Here is a 27970-nt window from a genome sequence, read left to right as displayed (position 1 = left end):
TGTAAGTTATAAGTTTGCCTTTGCCGTTTTGCGCCCTCGTGCGATGCACAGCGAGATGATCGTTTTTATTTTATTTTTTATTCTCTCCGTACATTTCATGTTTAAAGTTCATTAAAGCAGTAATCTGCTTGTGATCCAACATCTACTACACGTTCCACTGTTTTAGCTCACTGGTTTCGCGGGGTCCAGTGACCTTTCACCTCAACGACTGCTTTTCGTCCAACAGGTAAATCAAACTCTTTCAAACTTTCACTTTTAAATCTGTGATTTTGATATTTTTCATTTGTATTTATTACTTTAAAATGTACTTAAATTAGCAGCAGTTGCCTCCTGATTACTCTGGGTGTATATTTTGTTAATACTATTGAAGTATACAGAGAGATTTTTGTCTTGGAAATTCAAATTGTAGAGGTTCGTAGAGAACAACGGTTTTGTGTATCGCGTAAGATTTAACGGTTCATGTGTGTCGAGTGCCGTGGTTCGTGGGTGGCAGCGGGCCATGTGGTTATACTGTGCACATGTACATATTATACATCATGTACATGTACATTTACATGTAGCTATGCCGGGTGTGTTTTTAGTGCATGGAGGAAGGGTTAGTGTGATTTTATTGATCGTTTTATGTTCGTTCACGATAAACTTTGTAGGCCTAAATAGTGCGTATGATCACATTATCTTATTGTCTCAGTTAGATGGGATATATTATCCCTTTCAACTCGCCCCCTACGTTAAATGGTTTATGAAAATGGAGATGCATTTTAATGAGATATAGTATTACCTTAAACTGTTTTTTTTTTTCTTCCTTCTTTTAAATTATTCAAATTTTTTCGCAGCGAAAGGATTTTTGCTGGTGGCCAGAGCAAAATTTCAACATCAAAAGACTCATCATTGACCACAAAAAGCTGAACCCGTCGAAATGGAAAAAGTTCCATGTCCGTGTGTTGCATGAGCGGTTCCGTAAGTTTACACTCAAATCATAATGACATTTATTTTGTAATACTTCTGCGTTCGAAAAAAAGGTACATTTTTTTCTTTTAACACATTGAACTGGAATGAATACAGGTACATATCCCGGTTGTGAGAACTGTGTCCCTGAGCACGACACTTTACTATAATTGCTTCTCTCTGTCCAGGGGTAAATGGACACCTGTGAGGGCAGAGATGGTTCTTGTGGTTGGTTTAGCTTAGTGCACTACATATTTGGCAGCACAGGCTGTATACTCCTCAGGGAGCTAAGATGGTTTAAGGAATGAATATGGCCCAGTGACCAGGGGTACAAATGTTGGAAGCGCTTTGAGACGCGGTGTATAAAGCAATTTATAAAAACCGAACATTATTACTATAATTATTTGGGGCACATTTATTGATTGTCTGTTTGTGTTTGTAGCCGACGTTATACAAAGTATTTTCATCACATTTTTGACAGATACTTACCTGAAGGCTGATAAAGCCGTATCACGCTATAACTCTACGTCAGACAAATACGAGTCCGAAGAAGAAAGCAACAAAGATGGGCAGGTCGGGGAGCAAAAATGTCATCAAAGACAATGAATGGTGACAAGCGGGGTAAAGGAATTGATGATGGCGAAGAAGGCCGGGAAGGGGACAATGAGGAGGAGGAGGAGGAGAACATCGAGACACAAGAATCTGACGAGAGAGCATCCCTTCAGAAAGAGGACACATGTAAGTAGTAAACTCCAGTACATTTCACATGTTTGCAACCAATTAACGTTAAGGGTCACATGAATGAAGACAATTAATTTAACATCTAAAAAAAGGATAAAAATAATACAAATTTCATGTCCTGTTTAAATAGAAGAGTAACTCGAGTAATTGTTAAAAATCTGTTTTCGTCCTCGGTCATACAGTTATTAAAACAATTACATGTATGTGTGTGTGTTTCACACTCGTTGTGACCCACGTCATCATTGTCATTCTCGACGAAGTAAGCCATTTGTTTTGTCTGATATAAAAAACTTCAAATTTCTTAACACTTCATTATTATTTTCTTTGTAGCTGTCGTACTGGTGACCGATGCTGATATGCACAATGCAGACGTGATGTATTCTTCAATCGATGAAGAGCGTTCACCACGTACAAAATGTAGATGTTTTAGTCATGGTGAGTCACATTCTCTATATATAACTCAAATATTTGCTCCGGAAAAAAAGGTTCTTTTTAGTGAGTTTTACAACCCCTTCCATCCTCCCGACCCTTCCTTTTTCTCAAACCCAACCCCCCCCCCCCCGCCACACTTTCTTCTGTGAAGATGCATTAAAACATCAAACATTAGGTCTGTTCTAACCATTGCTATGATTATTTGGAAAACGAAGACCTTTGTCTCCCACAAAAACAACATCCAAACAGTCAGGGAATGGTTTATTACCAGAGACCACACCGATAACATGTGATTTCCTTTTCAACCCCCCCCCCCCCCCACACCTTTCTCTGCCTATCTGTTGCTGTCACGGATTTGGTTTCGAATTTCCTGCTCTAGGGTTATTTCCGCTTTAGTTCTTTCTGGGCAGTGTGTATCTCTTTTCCTCGCACCTTCCCTCAGTTCCAAACCCCACCCCCTACCAACAACTGTTCCACTTTGACTTTGCCCCCACCCCCCTCCATAATTAAGAACTGTACACATATTAACGCCTCATACGCTCTTTAAAGCCTTGGTTTCCATTACATGATTCTCCATGTACAAGGGAAGAATTTTATAATACTTAACCTAAAGCTTTTTGAACGTTTTGAGTGTGTCCCGGTTTTACTATTTTTCTGTGCTTGTCCTCGAATTTGTTTTATATGATGCACATGTTTATTACCATCAAAACGTTTTTTTGTTGTCACAATGTTCTCATCTCCTGGTCTGTTGGCGCAGGCCTACATGTATGATTTCGCTTTTCCCCTTACACACATTATTGATCTAAAAATGCCATCATTACCACTTGAGCTGCCACATGTGGGAAGGGCAATGCACTTTTATAGCAGCAAAGCATTATGGGAAAACGGCATTTTTCATGTTATGCTAAATTATTTAGCAGCCATATGGTAAGAAATCATCCTTTGATAAGATACACTGCTGTCCTGATTACGTTTTTTTTCAATATATGTACTGAGCGTGAACCTTTAAGTGAATATTTCAACAATGAAGAAGATCTAGATATCAACTATACAAAATCCAGGGACGATTTGTTTTGTAACCCTGAATGAAGGACAAACCGGGTTTTGTCTTCGTTTCAACACCAGCATTACACTACTACTGCTATATATGTGTTGTAGTGTTATAAGGCTCGCAACCGCCAATTTTGGCGCTTTTGTAATAATCTAGTCAACAACTAATCAACACCATGAATCAAACGGTAATAAACGTTTTCCTTTCTCTTATTGCTTGCCTAATTTTCTTTAAGAAACAATATCTAGTGGTGAAGGCTGCTGGAGAAAAGGAGGCAAGGCCAGTACTAAGGAAAATGTTAGAGGCAGTGGCATCGGTACCAGTACTGGCAATGCTTTCAAAGTGTGGCCAGGAAAGGAAAAAGTGTGATGCCAAGACATCCTTGCAGGGTCTCGCTCTATATACGATCATTATCAGTAAGTAAACTCTCGACTTATTAATTTTACTAACTTAAAAAACCGTATTAACGAAAGCTATACTTTCTGCGAGTGATAAAAATTTGCCCTAAAATTGTATGCACTCCTGAAAAAAGAAACATGTACCTAGAGTCAGGTAAACACATTCAAACCTGTGACTTATAACACAAGGATCCCCTGCTCAGGAAAGGTACCTGGTTGGAAAAATTCAAAACCCTAGGTGTTGTTGACCAAAATGTACAAACAAAAAAGTATGTCCCTGATTGCATGTATTTGTTTATGTATGTGTGCCCTCATATTTACTGCCTTGTTGAGTCTATAACAAAGGGACAGTTAAGTACATTTGGTCTCTTATGTGGGTGTTCTTTCTTTTCACCCTTTTTTTTAAAGGGGGGCTCCATTGTTCTTTGATTGTTTTAAAAACTCCAGCCATCCGGCCCCACATTTTTTCAACCCTATTGTTACGCCAAACTTTCGATGGTCCTGTTCACCGAAGGACTGCTTCAGGGAGAAAAAATGAAAACTAGCAGCATAATTATTATGTGCTACTTTTTTTCAATAGTACTTCAGTGTCCTTATTTGCCAAATAATATCAACTTTCTTTTTATGTATCTTAATCAAATTCATACACAAGGCCTGCCTCATTTTCTATTTTTTTTTCATAATTTTTTTCCCAAGTTCTTGCCATTTACTTTTTAATTTTGTGAAGCTTGTTATGTTAGAGCCACATGTGAAACAAATCACATCTGGATTTCAGAATGGAAAAAAACAATTCATGTTTTGTTTACTAGTGTGACAAAATGTTGATTGTTAACCAACATGAAATAAATTAACAGGCATAATGATGTTTTGTTTTTTTCTACATATTTCCAGGGGCATCAAGAGCTAATAGAGAAAGACCTATCCAACAGGCAGAGTTAGACTCCAACCTTGTTAATATACTTAAAGCTTATCCTAAGCGAAAAGTTGTCAAACTTCATCCAGTATTGAGTGTACCAGAAAGAGAGGACACCAGTGAAGAGGAAGCATAAGATGTATAGCTTAAGCACTCTCTCCTGCTTCTTAGAAAAAAAAAGAATGAAATAAATTGATCATTCCTGAATTAAGGTACTCATTTTGCAAGCTGTCCACGGAATACTTGACAAAACAAATGTCAAGCAAAGCATTTTAGCTGTACAGGGCAAGTCAAAATGAAGTTAACTGAGATTTATGATTTAAAATCAAAACAGCAACTGTACTGACACTCAAAACCCTAGTGAAGCTTATATTAAACAAGCATTCTTTCCTGCTTATCTAAAAAAAGAATGAAACAAATTGATAAATTGTAAGAGAAGTTATGCTTAGCTGTTTACTGAAAACACTCATGTTTGTAGATGTAGATGGAATATTAAAACTCAATCTAAACATCTGAGTAAGTAGGTTTTCTTTTAAAGGCACTGGACACCTTTGGTAATTGTCAAAGACCAGTCTTCTCACTTGGTGTATCTCAACATATGCTTAAAATAACAAACCTGTGAAAATTTGAACTCAATTGGTCGTCGAAGTTGCGAGAGAATAATGGAAGAAAATTTGTGTGCTTTCAGATGCTTGAATTCGAGACCTCAGCTGAGGTCTCGAATTCAATTCAAATATTTTAGTGAGAAATTACTTTCTCAAAAACTACATTACTTCTTAGAGAGCCGTTTCCCACAATGTTTTATACTATCAACAGCTCTCCATTGCTTGTTACCAAGTAAGTTTTGTATGCTAACAATGACTTTGAGTAATGCCCCAAAATTGTTATAAAAACTTACTTGGTGTAGAGCAATGGAGAGCTATTGATAGTATAACGCATGTTGAGAAACGGCTCCTTCTGAAGTAAAGTAGTTTTTGAGAAAAAAATAATTTGTCACTGAAATATTATTTTAACTAAACTTGAGGTCTCGAATTCATAAGGCGTCTGAAAACACACAACTTGTGCGACAAGTGTGTTTTTTCTTTTTCTCGCAAGTTCGACGACCAATTGAGTCCAAATTTACACAGGTTTGTTATTTTATGCATAAGTGGGAAGACTGTTCTTTGACAATGAATTTCCAAAGGTGTCCAGTGCTTTTAAGTGGAAAAATATTCAGGGAAAGTCATCAAGTTTGGAAATGAACATATATGCAGGGAAATGTTGGTGAGGAATGTACAATTCTGGTAATTATTTTCATTGTTGTGAAGTTTGGATGCTGATGTCATTATCCCTTGGAATGTGTATTGGAATGGATAATTTTATTTTTAATTATTAAACTTGTTAAAGTTGGTGGGATACTTAGGAATAACTTTTCATTGAGACTGAATAGTTTTGCATCTCGTTACAGTTATGGTTATGTGTTAACTTTTGTTGTGAACAATTAAAGTGTAAAACAAATTAAAGGTTTTGCATACGTTTTGTAATGTTGATCTGTAAGTTACTAATGTAAATTTATTTTTAAATAATGGTGCTCTATATTCTAAACCCGTATTCTATAACTGGTGAAGAAAGTGATTACATGTATTAGAGCGAAAACGGGGATTTCTAATGCCGAATAATAACGTTGTTATTAGGTGTTCAACAATTGGTTTCTCTAACCGGCTGAAACAGTAATTATTAGGTTTGGTTAAGGCTGTTTATAACGGGTCAAGAACGTGATTATTCGGTATAAAAAAGTGGTTTCTAGAACCGGTTAAGAACGTGAACACCAAGCGTGCGAAAAGGGGTCTCTGTAAAGGATTAAGAACGTTATTATTAGGTGTGCAAAAAGGGGTTTCTACAACTAGCTTAGAACGCGATTATTAGGTGTGCAAAAAGGGGTTTCTACAACCAGCTTAGAACGCGATTATTAGGTGTGCAAAAAGGGTTTTCTGTAAAGGGTTAAACACGTGATTATTAGGTGTGAAAAATGGGTTTCTACAACCAGCTAAGAACGTTATTATTAGGTGTGCAAAAAGGGGTTTCTACAACCAGTTAAGAACGTGATTATGAAAGTGAAATTCACGTGGCATTCACGTGCAGGGTATGACGTGATTATTTAGCAAAAACGCATTAACGCCTCCGAAGAGATTTTCACGTTTTTTAAGAACGTGATTTACTGGGCGTGCACAAAAGGGGTTTCTACAACCAGTTATGAACGTGATTATTAGGTATGCAAAAAGGGAGTTCATATGTCGGGATAATGACGTTTTCATTAAATGAGAAAAAAAACAGTTCTTTTATAATAGAATAAGAACGTGATTATCAGGTGTCCAAAACACGTTGATAAACAACCGGCAAATAACGTTATTATAATAAGGAAATGTCCAGTGTATTCCATTGAGGCCTCCAACGAGATTATCCCGTGCTTTGAAAAACGTTATCTGTATAGCTGACCATAACGTGACCTTTAAGTGTAAAACAAACTTGAATCAACAACGGATAAAACACGTGAATATAACGCAGGGTAATAGCGATTCAATAACGGGTATTTTACGTTATTTTCTGGTTTGGAATGCGCGTTTTTTAGGATTGGACTGGTAACGTTATTATGGAAGTGAAATTCACGTGACATTCACGTTCAGGGTATAACGTGAATATTTAGCAAAAACGCATTAACGCCTCCGAGGAGATTTTCACGTTTTTCAAGAACGTGATTCGCACCAAACCTTTTCTCGAATTTCACGTGTTTTTCACGTGTTTTTAACGTTCCTTTGTTTACTGGGTAGCTGAGTAGCTGCGTAGCCTGGAACGTAACCAAATAATACCTCAACAATCTCAAAAATAACACTTAATTAACATAATTAAAACATATTTATTTTTCTACAAAATTTAGCTTTGAGGGAATTTTGTTTTATCATTATTTTTTTGCTCCCATGCCGATGCGCTGTAAAACACGCTTCCGTTGCACGGACTCTCTGAATGAAAATTGTACGTCCCGCAACCTGTTTTACATAGTTTCTTTTGCAAAATATTCATGAGTAATTGTAACAAAAAAATATAAAGTTTAAATATAAATATAAAGTAATTTGTTTTTTTAATTTATTTGTTTGCGGCTGGAAGTAAAACTATCTCCGAAGATCACGTGGGTTATTCGAACCAACAAAGTTGTTCCGATAACCCACGTGACGTTCGTTTTGTTTGTTTAATGCGTTAAAACGGCCAAATTGGATGGTTTATGTTAGCAACTATTCTTCTCCATTCCTAGAAGACCTTTACAATCATGTTTTAGTGTATTTTATAACCTAAATAGCTCAACGAAACCGCTGTGTCCCTTTAAACCATCTGAACTCCCTGGTGGTGAGTACGCAGCCTGTGCAACATGCGCTTCTCGGCTTATCGCTTAACAATCACAAGAACCATCTCTCTCAACAGATGCGGTTGGTTGTTTGGCGCCCTTTTCTAGCGTGTATTCATTATTGCTGAGTTGTTCTGAAGCTGATGTTGTCCCGAGTGGACGTGTTTTTGAGAAGTTGAATAAAAGTTGTGAGTTAAGAATATCTGATTGTCGTTATATTTCCATGTTGGCGTTTAGTGACAGGTTTAAACAAGAACCCAATTTAGTTCACGCTACACTACTCACACAATATCACTGTCATTGTAACAAAATGCGGTATTCCTACGTTTGACATCATCAATTTTGTTTTAATTACCTGAAAACTCCCAACAAAAAGAAATTAGGAGCCATGAAACAAAACATAGCATTACATTGGCACGTTGCGATCATAAGAAATAACGGAATCGACACGAGGTGTACCGACTGACAAACCCACGATGACAAACATGTACTTTGATGTATTGCTCCCAACCCCTTCCAAGCTCACGGCGAGACCCGCAAGCTGGGAGTTCATAGCGCCCGGGATTACACCTCCCACGAGACACGGCATGTGCGGTACGTGATATGCCCCAAGGCTTTCGTTTCGATTGCTTCCATGCCGAGGCGCTGTAAAACACGCTTCCGTTGCACGGACTCTCTGAATGAGAATATTACGTTCCTTTTTTCATAATTATTTACAGTTTTCACCCGCAACTTGTATACGTAGTCTCTTTTGTCAAATATCCATGAATAGTTGTAACAAAAAAATATAAAATTTGGTGTAGTAATTTATTTTTAATTTATGTTTATACGGCTGTAAGTAAAGCTCTCCGAAAGTCACGTGGGTTATCCGAACCAAAAAAGTGGTTCCGATAACCCACGTGACCTTCGTTTAAAAAATAAATGCGTTAAAACGGCCAAATTTGATGTTTTTTTTAGCAACTATTCTTCTCCATTCCTGGAATACCTTTAGAATCATGTTTTAGTGTATTTTGTAGCCTAAATAGCCCAACGAAGCCGGTGTGTCCCTTTAAACCATCTCAGCTACATGGTGGGCAGTAAGCAGCCTGTTCAACATGCGCTACTTGGCTAAATCAATCACAAGAACCATCTCTGGCCTCACAGGTACCCATTTACCCCTGGGTGGAGAGAAGTAGTTATAGTTAAGTGTCACGCACGGGCTTCGAACCCACACTCTGCTGAACAGAAGCACCAAAGATTGAGTTCGGTGCTCTTATCCGCTCGGCCATGACACCCTCAACGCCTGACCTGTCAGATTTTATACTATTTGGTCACATGTATCAACGAACATAACATAGACCGGGTGGTGTTTTTGGCTTGCGGTAACACCTTGCTGGGAAGATTATGTTCATTGAGATAGTGTATTGCTGTAAATTCTTCTTCTTCTTTGTGTTACAGCAAACCAACTTGATACCTCACCATGCATTGCCTCTTAAATTTACACACCGGCTGAATTTGGCTATTTGGGCTATAAAATAGTTAGGACTTCAAATGGATTCCAGGAATGGAAAAAAAAAACAGGCGCTAAAAAATCATCAAATTTAGCCGTTTAAGCATTTAGTGATAGTAAAAACCACAAATTGGTTCTAATAATCACGTGATCATCCGAGTTAGTTACTAGCCGTAGAAAAGCTGATTCGTTGAACTAAATTTAATTATTTTGTTTACAATTATTAATGAGTATAATTATTTTTACAAAAAAAATAAAATGTTATCAGGCTGTGGATACAAATCGTAAATAATGGTCAAAAATCGAACGTAAGGTTATAACATTCAGAATAATTCAGAGTTTATTGTATAGCCCCACGGCGTGGAGCAATTGGAACGTAAGCCTTGAGGCGTACCGCCCATGCCGTGTCTCGTGGGGGGCTGGAGGTGTAATCGCCCGCGCTACGAACTGCGGGTCTAGCCGTGAGCTTGAGAGGGGTTGGGAGCCAGACATCAAAATACATGTTTGTCATCGTGGGTTTGTCAGTCGGTTGTCGAATCCGATATGTATTATGATCGCAACTTTCCAATTTCTATTTTGTTACGAGTTTTCAGGTAATTAAAACAGATTGATGTTTTCAAAACGTAATGATACCGCTGTTTGTTATTTTGTCGGTGTTATTGTGAGAGTAGCATAATAAACAATGTTTCATACAGAAAAAAATCACAAATAACGGAGCCCATCGATCGTAAAAACGACATGTAAATAAACTTGTTTTTTTCATAAAACGTTAAAGACTCTGGACACTTTTGGTAATTGTCAAAGACCAGTCTTCTCACTTGCTGCATCTCAACATATGCATAAAATAACAAACCTGTGAAAATCTGAAAAAAGTTGCGAGATAAAAATTAAAAAAAACACAAAAAAAACAACCTTGTCACACGAAGTTGTGTGCGTTCAGATGCTTGATTTCGAGACCTCAAACTCTAAATCTGAGGTCTCGTTACTTCAGAGGGAGCCGTTTCCCAAAGTGTTTTATACTATACCAAACCAATAGTGTCCACTGCCTTTATAAACACAAATAATGATACAACCAAATTCCCTCAAAGTAGAATTTTGTCAAACAAAATGTTAATTTTGAATTATGTGAATGAAATGTTATTTTGACAGTTTTGAGGTTATGATTTACTTGGGCGAGTGGAAGTTATTACTCGGCTATAGTCGTGCCTCAAATAGCTGGGACTTCGACTAGTCGCAAAACTTGAACTCCCATTGTCCAACATCCATGGCGACATTATGTTTGCAGAAGGCGCAATAAAATAAAACTCGTACTGAAATGATTGAAGAATTTTGTAAATGATGTCTGGTGGTGTTTTGTAAAAAGTTGTTGTGAACAGTCGTGAGCGACAAAAGTGGTTAACCAATTCGATCGCGACTACTTTTATAATACATAGTCGTAGCAGCACGATTAACCGAGTGGGTTGAATAGCGGTAGTCGCGACTCGACTAAGCAATCAAAAGCAGTCGCAATTTCCCATGAGTTGTTCCAAAAAGATATGGTTACTTTTCAAGATATACGCAGCTACGCTTACATTCCAAGATATGCTTTCGTTCCTTCAAGTTACGCTATAATTCCATCAAAAGGTACGCTTTCAATCCCGAGTCAAGCCATACGCTAACATTCAAAGATACACAGCTACGCTTACGTTCCAAGATACGCTTTTGTCACAAGTCCACAACATTTGAAGTTAATTTAAGTAAAATATATTATATAGTCTATATAGGCTCACCTTAAGTTGTAGACTTATTTGTGACTAAATGCCCACTGCGTAAAGCTGCATTTCTTTGCTGAGCTGAATTCCACTTGACCAAAACATAAACTTTAGAAGTATGTCTTCACAAACAATGCACTACTTTACTAACCGTAATTCCAAATAATCATTTTTATATATTGGAAAAAAACTGCACTAGTTTCACACAACTGGAAAAACTCATCCGTATTAATAGAGTTCAATTGATACAAGGGTCGTTTCTCAATCTAAGGTGGCCTGTTGCAACCATTGCAATTGTTGTGGAATAGGACTTTAAATTATTGCGAAAAGCTCAATTTAATTTGATAACTTATGAATGTAGAGTTAGACGGATTTGAAACTCGACGTTTCGATCAGTATGCTGATTGTCCAGGCGACGATCAGAGCAAACTCTTTTCGGAATCACCGCAACTAAATTAGCGATTTTAATTACATGTTATTACGGTAAGCCTTACTATACTAACTAATTCAAAGTGGATTTGACAATATTTTCCTTTGAATCCAGATTTCATTAACCAATAAAAAAAATAAAAATAAGGGGATATGATCATGCTAGGGACAGCTTACAAATACATCAAAAATAGGGCAATGTCATCTTAACAAATACTTGTTACCAATCACTCTCCTATAAATTATAAAATGAAACTCTTGACCAATCCGTTGATGAACAATGTCAAACTTGTGGGAAAAACAAAAACGATTAGGGCACGGCGAGTTAAACTTCAAAATTGCATAGACGCTTGGGAAGTTAGCCCCTTTCTCTTTCTGCCCCCCCCCCTGCCCCCCCCCCCCCCACAACAAAGCTATATCAAACAATACTACACAGGACAGCTCTCAACTATTAATTTTGTACCCGTGGTAGATATTGAGCACCGTACATTCCTGTACAGTAAAAACAAAACTCATAACATCACCATGAACTCTATGCATGATCATCACATTTCCTAAAATGGAAATTTTTATTTGTGGCAACAACACTACTGGTGTTGTTTGTGTTCCCAGAAGCCCGACGATGTCAACCATACCACTTGACTGATAACAATACAAGCACTAACTAGTTGTGTTTGCGTGTTATTTATAGTGTGGTGTTAAGTCCGTTTTGGGGACTAATTATCGTTATGCGTCTCGGTAAATATTTATTTTGGCAAACTATGATGGCAACACGTCCCACCTCTAATGCCATCAAACTGTGTGGGCTTACACTCTATACATGTATGTTACTTCTGTTTGCTCCTATTTTGGTACTAGTTAAAACATCAAGCGCAAGTTATACAAAGAACCAACAAATAATCAAAACAAAAGCCATGTATAATAATAAGTAATTTGAATGGTGGATGCACATCTTGGATGGAAATAATCTCGCGTGTTCCTTTTTGAAGTTCAATAATTTGGCCAATGGACCAGTTTTAATAAAGGCGGTCCCTCTATTTGTCAACCTTTTTTACAATTAAACCCTAAAAAGGAGACTTTAGTTATAAAGGCGACGGAGACTGTCTTTAAGCTGCCGCTGCAGTGGTCGGATGCCTTTATTCAATCATAATGCTCAATAGTTAACATACAGCCGTCTTAAACAGCGCTCTCAGCGCTCAATAATGCTCAATAGTTAACATAAATTAATGATTACAATCATTTTGAAAACAATTATTATGCTCTTATAATCTCCCTCGACTCTCAATTATTATTATTATTATTATTTTTGTTTATCACACGATTCTGTGATCTTCTAAATGAGAAACTTTTGAACAATAGGTGGAAGCAGACTTCTAGTTATATTCCCATTTCTTACGCCCTTCTGAGCACGCGCACGAAACAAATAAGAATATAAATTGTAATGTTTCTTGGTGACGTCACCACTTTGGGCTTATTGCATGGTCACGTATGACGTCTGCACGTTCTTACCTGACGTGACAAAAATGGTAAACTCACGTATGCTAAAAATTTGAAATTTTTTAAACGCAATTTTCTGACGTTCACGTTCACGTATTTGGTCGCTTATGATAAGGCTGAAGCCATGAAGCGTACAAAAGTTACCGTAATATGGCAAACATCACTTGGATAAACAATGTTCTATATGTACATCGCAAAAATAATGTCTCAGTACCGTTCAAACTGACCAATCATGTCTCAGTACCATTCAAACTGACCAATCATGTCTCAGTACCGTTCAAACTGACAATGATGTTGGAAATATCATTCAAAACAAAGTACGTGACTTGGACTTGAGCCAAGAACTTTCCAGTCAGTCGAAATTAAACGCTTCAATCTCAATAAGCTATCAACCAATAATGTGCTTCTTAACAATAAGCTGCCTCAAAAACAATAATCCGTTTTATCCAGTCACTATTTGGTGACTGAATTGTGATTTACGTTGACTTTCTTTTTAAATAACATACTTTGAAGGTAACGTTTACGTTTGGTTATCAGTCTGTTTGCTTGAAGCTTACTTTAGCTTTCAAATGTAAAAAGCATTTTGAGAATCATCTCACTTCGAAGTAATCTGGTTATGTAATAATATATCACATTCATCGCCCATTGGTTGAATCTGAGAAGTGTAAATTTTCAGTTGCATTTCTCAGATTGTGGAATCTTGTTAGTTTCTTTGTTTTCCTGCTTGGACATTGCGCCAGATTTCCGGCGATATCTCAAAACTGTGAACACCTGTTGCCATGCAATTTCAACAGGTTAGTTTAATTGTATACAGTGATATTTATATAATATTAAATCTTATCCAACGGCTGCCTCTGAGGTGGAGTAGTTTTTGAAAAGAAGTAATTTTCCACGAATCTGATTTCGAGATCTCAGATTTTGAATTTGGGGTCTGGAAATGAAGCATCTGAAAGCACACAACTTCGTGTGACAAAGGTGTTTTTTCTTTCATTATTATCTCGCAACTTCAACGACCAATTGGGCTCAAATTTCCACAGGTTTGTTATTTTATGCATATGGTTTTTATTGCATGCATATGTTGAATGCTGGTCTTTGACAGTTACCAATAGTGTCCAGTATTACCAATAGTGTCCAATGTCTTTAAAAGGCTCCGGAAAATAGAGTAGAGTTACCAGACTGAGAGTTCACAAAAAACTACACAATGGTACGGATATTACACATTTAAGCTGGTACTTTGTAGGTTAATGTTTTTACTAAAACGTATTTAAGAAATAAATGGAATGAAACAAAATCACCCAATTAATATAACCGCTAGAACGAAAGAAGCATTTCTTGCGAAAATAAAACACTATAATTGTATGAAGCGATTGGTACGTTGTGATTGTAACGTTTTGTCCAAAATGACATTAAATTCGTATTATTGAGATTAATAAAGATTTTAATCTAAAACTAGAAAAGTTAAAACTTCATAAGTGACAAATTACCTTGTGTCACCAATATTAATGAAATTTTACGACCATGACGTCATCGACACTCACACGCGATGCAATATCTTGACCGACTGCGAATCAGCCACGATGAGGTCACCGGTCGGAGTAAACGTCATGCCTAGAGGATTGTACAAGCCACGAGCTACACAGCCAATGTGCTTACCTGCACTGTAAAAAAAACCTGTAAATATACAAGTTTTTGGGGCAATAAAATTACAGCAAGGCAACGTTTTTTGGGTCTGACTGAGTTTTGCTGGTAAATAAACACCAAGTTGCTGTTAATTAACATTACGACGTTTATTTACATAGTACACCTTTTTTTTTACGGAAATGATCCTGAAAAAAACGGTCTGCAATTGAAAATAACAGTTATAACTGTAAATTTCAATTGTAGGCCGTTTTTCCAGGATCATTTCCGTCAAAATACAGGTTTCCCGTGCGTGTGAAATAAACCTGTAAAAATACACTGTAAAAATGACTGTAAAATACAAGTTTTGGGACAATAAAATTACAGCAATGCAACGTTTTTAGGTTTGACGGAGTTTTACAGGTAAATAAACGCCAATTTTTTGTTAATTAACTTTACGACGTTTATTTACATATTTTTAACAATGAAACTGTAAATTTAAGTTGTATGCTGTTTTTTTCAGGATCGTTTCCGGCAAAATACAGGTTTCCCGTGCGTGTGAAAAAAAACCTGTAAAAATAAACTGTAAAAATAACCGTAAAATACAGGTTTTTTGGCAATAAAATAACAGCATGGCAACGTTTTTTGGTCTGACGGAGTTTTGCAGGTAAATAAACGCCAACTTGTTGTTAATTAACTTTACGACGTTTATTTACATATTTTTAACAATGAAACTGTAAATTTAACTTGTATGCTGTTTTTTTCAGGGTCGTTTCCGGCAAAATACAGGTTTCCCGTGAGTGTGAAAAAAACCCTGTAAAAAATACACTGTAAAAATAACTGTAAATACAAGTTTTATGGCAATAAAATAACAGCATGGCAACGTTTTTTGGTCTGACGGAGTTTTGCAGGTAAATTAACGCCAACTTGTTGTTAATTAACTTTACGACGTTTATTTACATATTTTTAACAATGAAATTGTAAATTTAAGTTGTATGCTGTTTTTTTCGGGATCGTTTCCGGAAAAATACAGGTTTCCCGTGCGTGTGAAAACAACCCTGTAAAAATACCCTGTAAAAATAACCGTAAAATACCAGTTTTGGGGCAATAACATAACAGCTATGGCAACGTTTTTTTGGTCTGACGGAGTTTGTAGGTAAATAAACGCTAACTTGTTGTTAATTAACTTTACGACGTTTATTTACACATATTTTTAACAATGAAACTGTAAATTTAAGTTGTATGCTGTGTTTTCAGGATAGTTTCCGGCAAAATACAGGTTTCCCGTGCGTGTGGAAAAAAACACACCGTACAAATTAACGTTTTTTTGGCAGTAAAAGTACAGCATGGCAACGTGTTTTGGGTCAAACGGAGTTCTGTAAGTAAGTAAACGCCAACTTACTGTTAATTAACTTTACAACGTTTGTTAACACACTTTTTACCCTGTAACTGTAAATTAAAATTGTATGACGTTTAAAATGACAGCGCACCAACGTTGGTTTGACGAATTTTGTTGATGACTGTAGACTTTCTGTTAATAAATAACACACCGTTTATTACATAAATAAACTGTAAATTTAAATTGTAGCTCTTTTTATGAATTTTCACGCTGTCAAAATACATTGTTTCCCATTCAAGAAACCTGCAAGGATGCCCTCATAGTCATCTGAATATCGTCTCCTCAAATGATTTTCCCTTTTCATTTCCCCTTCTACCTTCTTTTTGTGACCCCCCCCCCCCGAAAAAAAATTTCTCTCAACTGTTGATTTTGTAACCATGGATCATATATTTTATTATTTATTTATTCATTTACTTATTATGGGCCTGTACATACCGATACATACCGATATAGACAAAAAGCATTTTGGCAACCAGTAACTTTTCAGGAACCAGTCTAGGCTCGCTGTACCGTGAATAACATGGGCTAAATTTGGGAAACTAGACGAGAAGCGGGCGCGCGTGAGCTGTCAACAACACGGTCTGTCAACAGTTGCTCTCTTTCACGTGAACTGTCGAATCCTGAGCTGAAGTACTGTACTCAGAATTGTGTCAAACAGCAGAATCATTGCTGCTTAAGGTATGATTATATCATTCCATTCATATTGTACGTGTAGCTTAGAATTATAAGTTGTTGATGTTGGCAAAATTGGAAATGTGTTTTGTTGTTTACTCCTTTTTTGTCACTTGTGTACAGTACACATTTAAACCAAAAAGATAAACAAACATGTACAACAGGACTGTTTGTCATGTTTGTGGTACACAATGTGACAGTATCAGAGCATACATACGACATTATCAAGTACATAGACATGATCGAAATATGCGATTTCCTTGTTGTGTGTCGGGTTGTCAAAAAAAGTATTTCACATACAAAGGTCTCATTTCTCATATTGAAAGACACCATCAACTTACGAAGCAAGAAAACAATAATAGGTACAGAGATGCTGGTGTACTTTTCCGGTGTCCACTTGATTTCTGTCAGCATGAATGTTCCGATATTCAGGAGCTACTTGCTCATTTAAGAAGCCATATTACAAGTGGTTTAAATGTACCTTGTCCATTTGAAGGTTGTACCAAAACATTCACAAATAAAAAGTCTTTCTCTTCTCACTTATCGCGGTATCACAGAAACTACTCAGCTCATAATGTGAACCAAACATTAATTGTTGACCAAAATGTTAACTTCATTGTTGATGATAATCCATGCCATGATGGAGCAGGTACATCCACATTTACTGAGCCTGAAGACACAGTTGATGGTGATGACAATGATCATGAAGATGACGATGATCCTGGTGTATCTGTGGCTGACTTTACCAAGAGTATTGCACTATTTCTGCTCAAATTATATTCAAAGTTCCTAGTTCCAGAGAACACTATTCAAATGATAGTGGAAGAGATGCACGATTTGTTTGAACTAAGTTGTGAAAGCGCCAAGAAGCATGTTCAGTGTATGCTTGAAAAAGCAGGTACCAACTGTTCCATTTCAAATCATGTGCTAGCGGGTAACATTTTAGATGCCATATCCGAATTGAGTTGTGCTTTGGATCCATCCAATCATTTTAAGTCCCCATTGTGTGGTGCGCTTCGATCAAAACATTGTAGGAATTGCTACTACAAAAAAGAGTTTGATTTTGTGAAGCCTGTTGAAATCAAATTGGGAGTAGATTCATCTGGCAAAACCCATGTTTGTCATTATGTGCCTATCCTAGAAACTTTGAAAGTCATGTGGAAGGATGGATCAGTGCAAACACATATTGTACAAGCCAGTGATGTTGCACAAACCTACAGTGATGTCCATGATGGAAAGGTGTACAAGCAAAGTGCATTTTACAAAGACAATCCTAATGCCTTTCAAATAATCTTGTTCCAGGATAGTTTTGAGGTTGTGAATCCTTTGGGTTCTGCTAGAAGTAAGCATAAAATTCTTGGAGTGTATTATACACTTGGAAATATTGATGCTAGGTGTAGATCACAGATAGATCCAATGCAGCTTGTCCTTCTATGCAAAGAAAAGTCAATAAAGCTCTTTGGACAAGAAGCAGTATTTTCAAGACTTGTGCAGGATATAAAATTCCTGGAGAGAGAGGGCATTTCTGTTAATCAAGAAGTTGTCAAGGGAACCGTACTATCAATAGTAGGTGACAATTTAGGTTCTCATTTCATTGGAGGATTCTGTGAAAGTTTCAACGCTGAGTATTTTTGCCGATATTGCCTTCGGAGTAAGACAAAAATTAATGAAGAACCACCATACACCAAAGGGGTGTATCGAACAGTTGAAACACATAATAATTCATTGCAAATTTTAGAGGAAATGGTTGTTGACTCTGACAAAGGAATTAAATTTGATTCTGTGTTCAATAATTTGTCGTTCTTTCATGTGGCAAATCCTGGTTTGCCACCTTGCCTAGGACACGACCTCTTTGAAGGCATAGTGGATTATGATGTTGCTTTGTATATTCAGCATTTCATTAGATGCAATTGGTTCACCGACAAGATTTTGAATGAAGAGCTGCAGAATTTTCCATTTTGTGTAAGTGATGCAAAAGATAAGCTCTATACAGCAAAGAAAGACAAAATAGGGGGTCATGCAGTTCAGAATTGGCATTTCTTACGATATTTCCCACTTATAATGTATAATCACATTGTAGATACTGAAGACCCTGTTTGGGAGTTGCTTTTGAAGTTAAAGCAAATAGTGGAAATTGTTGTTTCACCAGTCATTTCATCCTCACAAGTGGCTAATCTCAAAGTCCTTGTTGATGAATATCTTGAAGATAGAGTCCGACTGTTTCCAGGTAAAAAGCTTCGTCCCAAGCATCACTTCTTGGGCCATTATGCGTGGCTTATACATATGTTTGGGACACTTATTCGTGTCTGGACATTGAGGTTTGAAAGCAAACACTCTTTTTTCAAAAAGTGTGTGCGATTCAGCCAGAATTTTAAGAACATAACAGGAATGCTATCAGAGAGACATCAATTGTTTCAAGCATTCTCCTGTCATGGCAGCTATTTCCTGATGATGTTAAAATGGATAAAGGAATAGGATTTGATCCAAATCTTTATGCTGGAAGCATCCAACAAGCTGTACATTTGTATTTTAGTGACAAATTTCATGACAAGAGTTGTGAAGTTTCTGATGAAGTTTGTATCTTTGGCACAAAATACACAAAGGGCAAGTATGTTCTGGTTAAATCTGCTGATTCCTGGACTTTTGCCTGCATACTTCTTGTTCTGTTGAGAGAGGAGGTCTATTTTCTTGTCAGACGATGTGAATGTACATATCTGCATGAATATGGCCTTTATAAACTGTGTTCATCAGACAGTGATCACTCAAATGTAGAATGCATACCATACACTGCTCTGAAAGACTACTTCCCTTTGGCCTCTTATAACATTAGAGGCAATTCCATGATCACACTAAAAAACCAACCAAAGATTTGTTAGGACTGCAGTTTATTTATAGGGCCTAGTCGACTACATGTACCTCATGTCAACAGGCAAACAGTTGATACACCTACACTGTACTCACCTTGTATTGTTTTGTAAGGTGCAATGGAAAGAAACTAGAAGTAGATTGTGTATGGTCTCTGTGTTCCTATAACATTTATATTTAGAAAACATGTATGGACCAATTTTCATGTATTGATTATTAGGCGGGGTTAACCAAAATAGATGTACATATATAATGTACAAATATTTTGCCCATGGTTAACAAGTGTTGGTCAAGTATTTATTGTCAATTTGCCAGCAAAACAATATATAATAAAACACACGTACCATGAATGTTGTGATCAGAGTTTGGGTCAATCTGTGCCAGCCGAGTAGGGACAATCTACCCTTTCATTGACTCAACAGTTTTATTACAGATTTCAGCTTTGAAATGGATGACATTCACACTCACAGTGAAACAGGAAGTGATGTGGAGGATCAGGAAGATGAGATTGCACAGTCAATACATTCAGTTTTGCCAGCTATTCAGCCACATCGCTTTATGAAATTAGTGACCTGCTTGCAAAGATTAGGTGTTGTGTGCAAAGAGGACATGACTTATTTGGTTGAAGATGACATGGTTCCTGCCCTTACTAAGATTGAAGCAAGGAAGCTGCTATCAGGTGTGAAAGTGAAAGGTTAGCAATAGAAATATAGTTTTTGATTTTTCTTGCTTCTCAAGTCATTGACAAATCCTGGATATTTTTTTTTTTTTTTGGGGGGGGGGGGTGGACTTAAACCACCCAGCCATGAAAAAATTTAACCAACATTAAATAAGTTTAGTGGGGGTGGGGAAGAGTTGTTACAATGTAGGTGGATTGGTAGTACATTAAAAGCAAAAAAGTAGGTTGTACTGTTTGGTCATTTTGATCAAGTAACCACAGGGTCCCTAGGTGACCCCCTCATATTTGGCTGAATTTGTTTTAAACATAGCATTATTCTTCAAACGCAGACACAAATAAAATAAATTAAAAATATGAGAAAAATTCACAGCGGATTGGGATTTAAGACCCTTCAAATGGGGTGTGTCACTGCCCTTTTTGACAAATGAAAATGTTGCTGACACTTTTCCGCAAATTTCATACATGTATGCTCATAATTTATATTTAAATAACATGTGTATAGGCTTCAAAGTTGGTTTATTGGTCAAAGTTGACCTGTTCTCTTCACAGAAGGCATCTAAATCACTGTATCTACATCACATCTTGAGATATTCTCACCTAAAAGCGCTACTTTAATTCTTCGACAGTTATTAAATTGGAATGTTTACCCCCCCCCCCCCCAAATTCACATTCAAACATAATATATCACTATTTTGTATAATATAGCTAAATAGCTATATTATACCAAAGTAGTGTTTTTTTATGTTTGAATGTGAATTTGGGGGGGGGGGGGGTAAACATTCCAATTAAATAACTGTATATGAATTAAAGTAGCGTTTTTAGGTGAGAATATCTCAAGACGTGAAGATACAGTGATTTAGATGCCTTTTATATAAAGAGTACAGGTCAAGTTTACCCAATAAACCAACTTTCAGGCTCACATCTTTTCAAATCAATACATGTAGTTAGCTATGAGTAAATGAAAATGGACAAAAAGTGACAGTAAGATTGTCATATGTCAAAAAGGGTGGTGCCACGCCCCTTTTGGTGGGCCATAAATCCCAATCCACTAGGAATTTGGCTGGATTTGTTGTCTGATTTTGAAGGGTAAAGCTATATTTAAAAAAAAATTCAGCCAAATTTGAAGGGGTCACATGGGGGATTGTGAAAGTTTAGGTGATCTGACTTGGAATGACCCTATTTAAGAAAAAATTGTGAGAGTTTATTCAGAACATAATACATGTGTCTTTCTTTGCATGATTTAATATTGATTTCACTATTTTCAATATTACATGGAAATGTGTGCATTTTTTAATCACTCCGGTCCCTCCCCCACACACACATACCAATCTTTCAATTTTGGATCCACCAATGCAAGTCTTTTTAACCTAAAGGCTAACCATTTCCAGATTCAGGGTTAAAATGTACATCTCAAAAATGCTCTAATTAGTTGAAGTTTTTGGTTATATTATTAAATTTAATAAATATTATATTTTTTCCACATTCATAGGTGTGCCTGAGAAAGCACCTGCAATGGAATCATCTGTGACAGAAGATGACTCTTCATCAGCGGCAGGCTCATCTGTGCCAGAAGATGACTCTTCATCAACTGCATCAGGCACATCTCCAATGTCATCGACTGCATCTAGTGTTCAACCTAGCGTCCCTTGGCGCAAGATGTCGAAAGAGCTCCTGTCTTGTGTACAGGCTAATTTGAGTCCATCGCCAAGCATGAGGAAGGAGATGATTAGAGTCATAATAGACGATTTACACAAGCCAAACACACCACTCCCTCGCACTAAGACATTACGGTCAATTGCCCAAGAAGTCATCCGTAAATACCCAAAATCCTTCATCGACGAAGTCGACGGTGAACAAATTGGTAGCGGATACGATAGTATCCTCTCGCAACTCGTCAACAGGGTTGACAATATTTCTCGGAGTCAGTTGTCTACAAAAAGGAAATCATCACCAGACAATGCGAGTGCAACACCTGTCAGTAAGAGAAAGCGTGATTCGTATGGATGTATTAACTGGGAACCCAGTTCTTTTCCTCAAGGTCAGACACAAGAATCGCAAAATGAACTCAAAGAACAATTAAAACAATTACACAAATCAGAACCTCACACCAAAACTTCGGAGGTCATGGACCTAATGGGTTTGACTTACAGGAGTCAAAGGCTGGCAATAAATAAACCGACATGTGTGTTCCTCGACTTAACAGAACAATGGCCCTACCTCTTTGACGAAAGATTCATGTTGGAACACTTCAAAGAACTTGTTGGCATAGATGTGAAGGTGAAACTGACCAATATCTTCGAAGACAAGGTACCAAAGCTGCTACGCTTTTTGAAGCAAGGGGTTAACAACAAAAAGGTACAAACTGTCCTCACTGATATAGAGAAAGCCAATCGTGAAGTAGGTGACCATACACCACAGGTGATTGGACTGATTCTGCTACTGTGCAGTTACTTTGGAGAGGACGAAGCTTGCCACGTCATATCAAGAGAGGTAAGGCCGGTCACCCTACTTAATTGTTTGCATTTCAATGACTGAAGGTGGAACTCACTCCAACCACAAGTGAGATCAGCTGCTGCCACCAATACTAAGTCCCTTCTTTAAAACATCCAAATTTAAGTACATGTAGGAGCTTACTTGCAGGAGGGTCTGTGCGTTTATAGCCCAACCAAGCAGTAGCGGTTTGTGCAATATTAACAACAAGATAAGACAAGACAAAGAAACCCACCCAGTCTGAACCCATTCTGCACAATAGCCAACCCTCACTTTGCAATCACCTTGGGATTGGTGCTATTGAACTATAAGCTGTGACTGTCATTTTTCCTAATTTGTCCAACTCTATTATTCTATCTGATAAGTTTTTTAACCTACATGTATTAACAATTTTTGTGTTTCTATGTTGTTTTATAATAGACACTTGGATATCCTATGGAGAAAGACAGACTTCCTGCAAATCCATGTTTGGTTTCATACAGTAAGTGCATATATTGGTTTTGTTTTGTTTTGTCTGTATACTGTGTAAGGGCTTGCTGTGTACTTCAAACTTTACAGCCAACAAATTAACATAAAGAGTTTGTATTAACGCTGTTCAAGGGGGGGGACCACATATAGCCCCCTTCCTCTGTATTTTCCAAAGTTTACGACTGATTAATATGTGGGGGTGTGCTCTCCCCACCTGATAGGGTTAAAATGTCACTTAAAGGAACACGCTGCCTTGGATCGGACGAGTTGGTCTATAAAAAAAAGCATTTTTAACCGTTAGTTATAAAAAGCATATGGTTGGAAAGGCCATTTATTGGAGTCAAAAATATGACTCCCATAAATGGCCGACTGTGTTAGTCGACGAGGTAAAAGGAAAACCGTACAATTTCGAGTCATGTTTGTGTGGATCATTGTATTATACTTTTACAGCATCTTTCTACCTGTATACATTTTATAACAAACGCTTTTCAAAGACCAACTCGACCGATCCAAGGCAACGTGTTCCTTTAATATGTTTGTCAGAAACATTGCATGCTACAAGTCAAATTTCCATCTAAATATTTGCAAGGCATTTGTTTGTGTCTTTAACTTTACTGTCCAATACTTTCATTACATGCATTGCAGGTAGACCACTTCAATCTTCAAGATTTTCACTCGCCATTGGAAAGTTTCTCGTGGCAGATTTGGCTAATCCTTTGTCAGCCCTAAGCATGTGGTTCTGTGCTTACTATTGCTTCAATTTGAAGTACCCGAACAAGTCTGAAGGGGTGCTTGAGTTTATCCAGAGGTGAGTTTACTGATAATGTTTAAGAAGCTTGGCCTGTTCATGCTAGAGGAATCCCAGGGTTGATGCAGGGTTCAATTTATCATGTTCTGTGTTTAACAATTGGAAACAATTAAACCTGCACCAACCCTGAGAATTTTCGCCCTGATTCGAGGTCAGGGTTGAGATTTTTCAACCATTGATCCCCCATGGAAGATAGGTATTGGTTTATTTGGTACTCATGAACAACTACTGAACACAGGAGTCAGCATGTACTTAGGGTGGGACCCCTAAGAGTCATTACAAGTGGGTCTCAATGACCACTTCCTACTGTCCAATGAGACTCTCATTGGACAGTAGGAAGTGGTCTGATATTTGGCCATACTCATAGCACATGTATGCCCACTAGTATGTCAAGGGGCACACATAAAATTAGTGTGCACCCCTCCTTTGTCTCCCTTTCCATTGTTCCTCCCCTGCTTTTTCTGACTACAGTCTTCTTTTGTCTTTTCACTTCTTTCCACCTGGCTGCTTCTGTTACACATGTTTGTGTGTGTTGTGTTGTCATTTAGCCTTTGAGAAGGACTCTGCTAGGGTCGAAACATGACATTAACTCCTTTCTGTATCTAAACAGTTCCAAATTTGTTTATAACAAACATAACAGCACATCTTTATTTTTTAACAAAGACAAGGCAATATTCCAATCTGTATATTTCTGTTTTTATTGCAGATGTTTCTTGGGCCTAAACCCAGGGACTGGCTCCAAAAGTGGACGAAAGAAGCCGTCTGTTCATCCAGGCGTACTGAAGCTGGCTAATTCAATGAAAGTCTTTGAGAATGAGTGGGACTTGAACTAAAAAACATGGTACATGTAAGTGTAATCATCATATGAAAGTTTTGGCTACTCCACCAATATTTTTTGAAGTGACACATAATTTTAATATATGTGCCATTGCAAAAACATGCAGCACATTGTAAACTTGTCTCATTTTTGTTAAGGTAATAATAGTATCAGGCCTTTAATATTAGTGGAAGTTGAACCAATAAACAAAGACCTGTTAATCACATATGTATTCTTGGTGGAGTGGCCAAAACTTGAGCCACTATTAGAGATTAAAATTATGTGTCACTGAAAAAAATCATCTGCAACACTTAAATACTTGTCTCATTTTTATTCAGGTCAACTTTTATACAGGCCTTTAAAATCAGTTGAAGTTATGCCAATAAACAAAGACTTGTGATCATATATGTATTCTTGGTGGAGTGGCCAAAACTTGAGCCACTATTAGAGATTAAAATTATGTGTCACTGCAAAAAATTTGCAACACATAAATACTTGTCTCATTTTTATTCAGGTCATACTTTTATACAGGCCTTTAAAATCAGTTGGAGTTATGCAAATAAACAAAGACCTGTGATCATATATGTATTCTTGGTGGAGTGGCCAAAACTTGAGCCACTATTAGAGATTAAAATTATGTGTCACTGCAAAAAATTTGCAACACATAAATACTTGTCTCATTTTTATTCAGGTCATACTTTTATACAGGCCTTTAAAATCAGTTGGAGTTATGCCAATAAACAAAGACTTGTGATCATATATGTATTCTTGGTGGAGTGGCCAAAACTTGAGCCTCTATTAGAGATAAAAATTATGTGTCACTGCAAAAAAATCTGCAACACATAAATACTTGTCTCATTTTTATTCAGGTCATACTTTTATACAGGCCTTTAAAATCAGTTGAAGTTATGCAAATAAACAAAGACTTGTGATCACATATATGTATTCTTGGTGGAGTGGCCAAAACTTGAGCCACTATTAGAGATTAAAATTATGTGTCACTGCAAAAAATCTGCAACACATAAATACTTGTCTCATTTTTATTCAGGTCAACTTTTATACAGGCCTTTAAAATCAGTTGAAGTTATGCAAATAAACAAAGACTTGTGATCACATATGTATTCTTGTTGGAGTGGCCAAAACTTGAGCCACTATTAGAGATTAAAATTATGTGCCACTGCAAAAAATTTGCAACACATAAATACTTGTCTCATTTTTATTCAGGTCATACTTTTATACAGGCCTTTAAAATCAGTTGGAGTTATGCCAATAAACAAAGACTTGTGATCATATATGTATTCTTGGTGGAGTGGCCAAAACTTGAGCCTCTATTAGAGATAAAAATTATGTGTCACTGCAAAAAATCTGCAACACATAAATACTTGTCTCATTTTTATTCAGGTCATACTTTTATACAGGCCTTTAAAATCAGTTGGAGTTATGCAAATAAACAAAGACCTGTGATCACATATGTATTCTTGTTGGAGTGGCCAAAACTTGAGCCACTATTAGAGATTAAAATTATGTGCCACTGCAAAAAATCTGCAACACATAAATACTTGTCTCATTTTTATTCAGGTCATACTTTTATACAGGCCTTTAAAATCAGTTGGAGTTATGCAAATAAACAAAGACTTGTGATCACATAATGTATTCTTGTTGGAGTGGCCAAAACTTGAGCCACTATTAGAGATTAAAATTATGTGCCACTGCAAAAAATCTGCAACACATAAATACTTGTCTCATTTTTATTCAGGTCAAACTTTTATACAGGCCTTTAAAATCAGTTGAAGTTATGCAAATAAACAAAGACTTGTGATCACATATGTATTCTTGTTGGAGTGGCCAAAACTTGAGCCACTATTAGAGATAAAAATTATGTGTTCATGCAAAAAATCTGCAACACATAATTTGTGACGTAATATACGTGTTATGTTCTGTTCTGATAGTGGAACAAAAAATAGACAAGTTTGTATTATAGATTTATTTATTTTTTTGTTCCACCATCAGAACAGAACATTACACCGTTATTTTGATTTATTTATTAAATGTTGGAGATGTTTTTGTTCTGCTTTTCTTGTTTGTTCTTAGGGTTCCAAGAAGGTATATGCCAAAGTTTGCCAAGTTTTTACACGTTTGTCGTTTGAGGATGTTGAGCGCTAAATAAAAAGAAATCCGGCGAAATCCTATACTGATGTGTTCCGGTAATATTATTAATTGTTTGTTCTTGACGTTTCGAGTTATTAAATTGACGTGTATTTTACGGTAAGGTACAGAACGTGATTTTACTGGGATGATTTTGTGAAATTAATTTCAAAAAGCTGTGATTTTAAAGCAAAAGTTGTGTGAAAGGACGGTGGAGCTATCCTATTTGTACAAGCCTCTCCTTGTAAAATCACAGCGACGAACCATAATTTTACAACACTGAAGGTACTGTGGTTTAACAGTGTGGCGTGTAATTTTGCTAAACCGTCAACGTGAAGTAACATTAGTGGGACCGTGATTTTACAGGGTTTAATTTGTGAAATTAAGGTTAGAAAGTTGTTATCTTACAAGAACAGTTACGTTTAATGACTGGAGCTGTCGTATTTTTACAAGCCTCTGTTTGTAAAATCACAGCGACGAACCATAATTTTACAACACCGAAGGTACTGTGATTTAACAGTGTCGCGTGTAATTCAGCTAAACTGTCAACGTGAAGTTACATTGATGGGACTGTGATTTTACAGGGTTTAATTTGTAAAATTAATGTTGGAAAGCTGTTATTTTACAAGAAAGGTTACGTTTAATGACTAGAGCTGCCCTTTTTTTACAAGCCTCTGTTTGTAAAATCACAGCGACGAACCATAATTTTACAACACCGAAGGTACTGTGATTTAACAGTGTTGCGTGTAATTTAGCTCAACCGTCAACGTGAAGTTACATTGGTGGGACTGTGATTTTACGGGGTTTAATTTGTAAAATTAAGGTTGGAAAGCTGTTATTTTACAAGAAAAGTTACGTTTAATGACTGGAGCTGCCCTATTCTTACAAGCCTCTCCTTGTAAAATCACAGCGACGAACCATAATTTTACAACATCGAAGGTACTGTGATTTAACAGTGTGGCCTGTACATTTACTTTAGACCGTTTAT

General features: G+C 36.8%; 3 protein-coding genes and 1 long non-coding RNA gene across 4 annotated transcripts in view; 3 read left to right on the top strand and 1 right to left on the bottom strand.

The window, feature by feature from the left end:
• Window positions 1-27970, top strand: part of LOC139942967 (uncharacterized) — a 521441-nt gene that overhangs the window by 32628 nt on the left and 460843 nt on the right. The gene's annotated exons all lie outside the window — the stretch shown is intronic.
• Window positions 1-27970, bottom strand: part of LOC139943390 (uncharacterized) — a 58678-nt gene that overhangs the window by 19319 nt on the left and 11389 nt on the right. The gene's annotated exons all lie outside the window — the stretch shown is intronic.
• Window positions 167-6221, top strand: LOC139942965 (uncharacterized). Its single transcript, XM_071939788.1, has 6 exons — window positions 167-226; window positions 834-957; window positions 1427-1683; window positions 2017-2121; window positions 3405-3585; window positions 4459-6221. The coding sequence occupies exons 3-5, from the start codon at window positions 1533-1535 to the stop codon at window positions 3536-3538; spliced, it is 390 nt and encodes a 129-aa protein (XP_071795889.1). The 5' UTR covers window positions 167-226; window positions 834-957; window positions 1427-1532; the 3' UTR covers window positions 3539-3585; window positions 4459-6221.
• LOC139942953 (uncharacterized) lies at window positions 16651-27001 on the top strand. The gene is made up of 6 exons (XM_071939778.1): window positions 16651-16716; window positions 20009-20269; window positions 21744-22744; window positions 23165-23225; window positions 23858-24020; window positions 24727-27001. Exons 2-6 carry the CDS (start codon window positions 20023-20025, stop codon window positions 24851-24853), a joined length of 1599 nt encoding a protein of 532 aa, XP_071795879.1. The 5' UTR covers window positions 16651-16716; window positions 20009-20022; the 3' UTR covers window positions 24854-27001.

This window comes from Asterias amurensis, chromosome 10, assembly GCF_032118995.1.
Source record: "Asterias amurensis chromosome 10, ASM3211899v1".
NCBI lineage: Eukaryota > Metazoa > Echinodermata > Asteroidea > Forcipulatida > Asteriidae > Asterias > Asterias amurensis.
This window is presented reverse-complemented; position numbering and strand designations above follow the sequence as displayed.

Excerpts from the sequence above, each read along its gene's own strand:
- LOC139942965 (XM_071939788.1), top strand. The coding sequence starts at position 1,533 with ATGTCATCAAAGACAATGAATGGTGACAAGCGGGGTAAAGGAATTGAT. Across the intron at positions 1,684-2,016 it reads CCTTCAGAAAGAGGACACAT|CTGTCGTACTGGTGACCGAT; the intron begins GTAAGTAGTAAA and ends TTTTCTTTGTAG. Across the intron at positions 2,122-3,404 it reads ATGTAGATGTTTTAGTCATG|AAACAATATCTAGTGGTGAA; the intron begins GTGAGTCACATT and ends ATTTTCTTTAAG.
- LOC139942953 (XM_071939778.1), top strand. The coding sequence starts at position 20,023 with ATGGATGACATTCACACTCACAGTGAAACAGGAAGTGATGTGGAGGAT. Across the intron at positions 20,270-21,743 it reads ATCAGGTGTGAAAGTGAAAG|GTGTGCCTGAGAAAGCACCT; the intron begins GTTAGCAATAGA and ends CCACATTCATAG. Across the intron at positions 22,745-23,164 it reads GCCACGTCATATCAAGAGAG|ACACTTGGATATCCTATGGA; the intron begins GTAAGGCCGGTC and ends GTTTTATAATAG.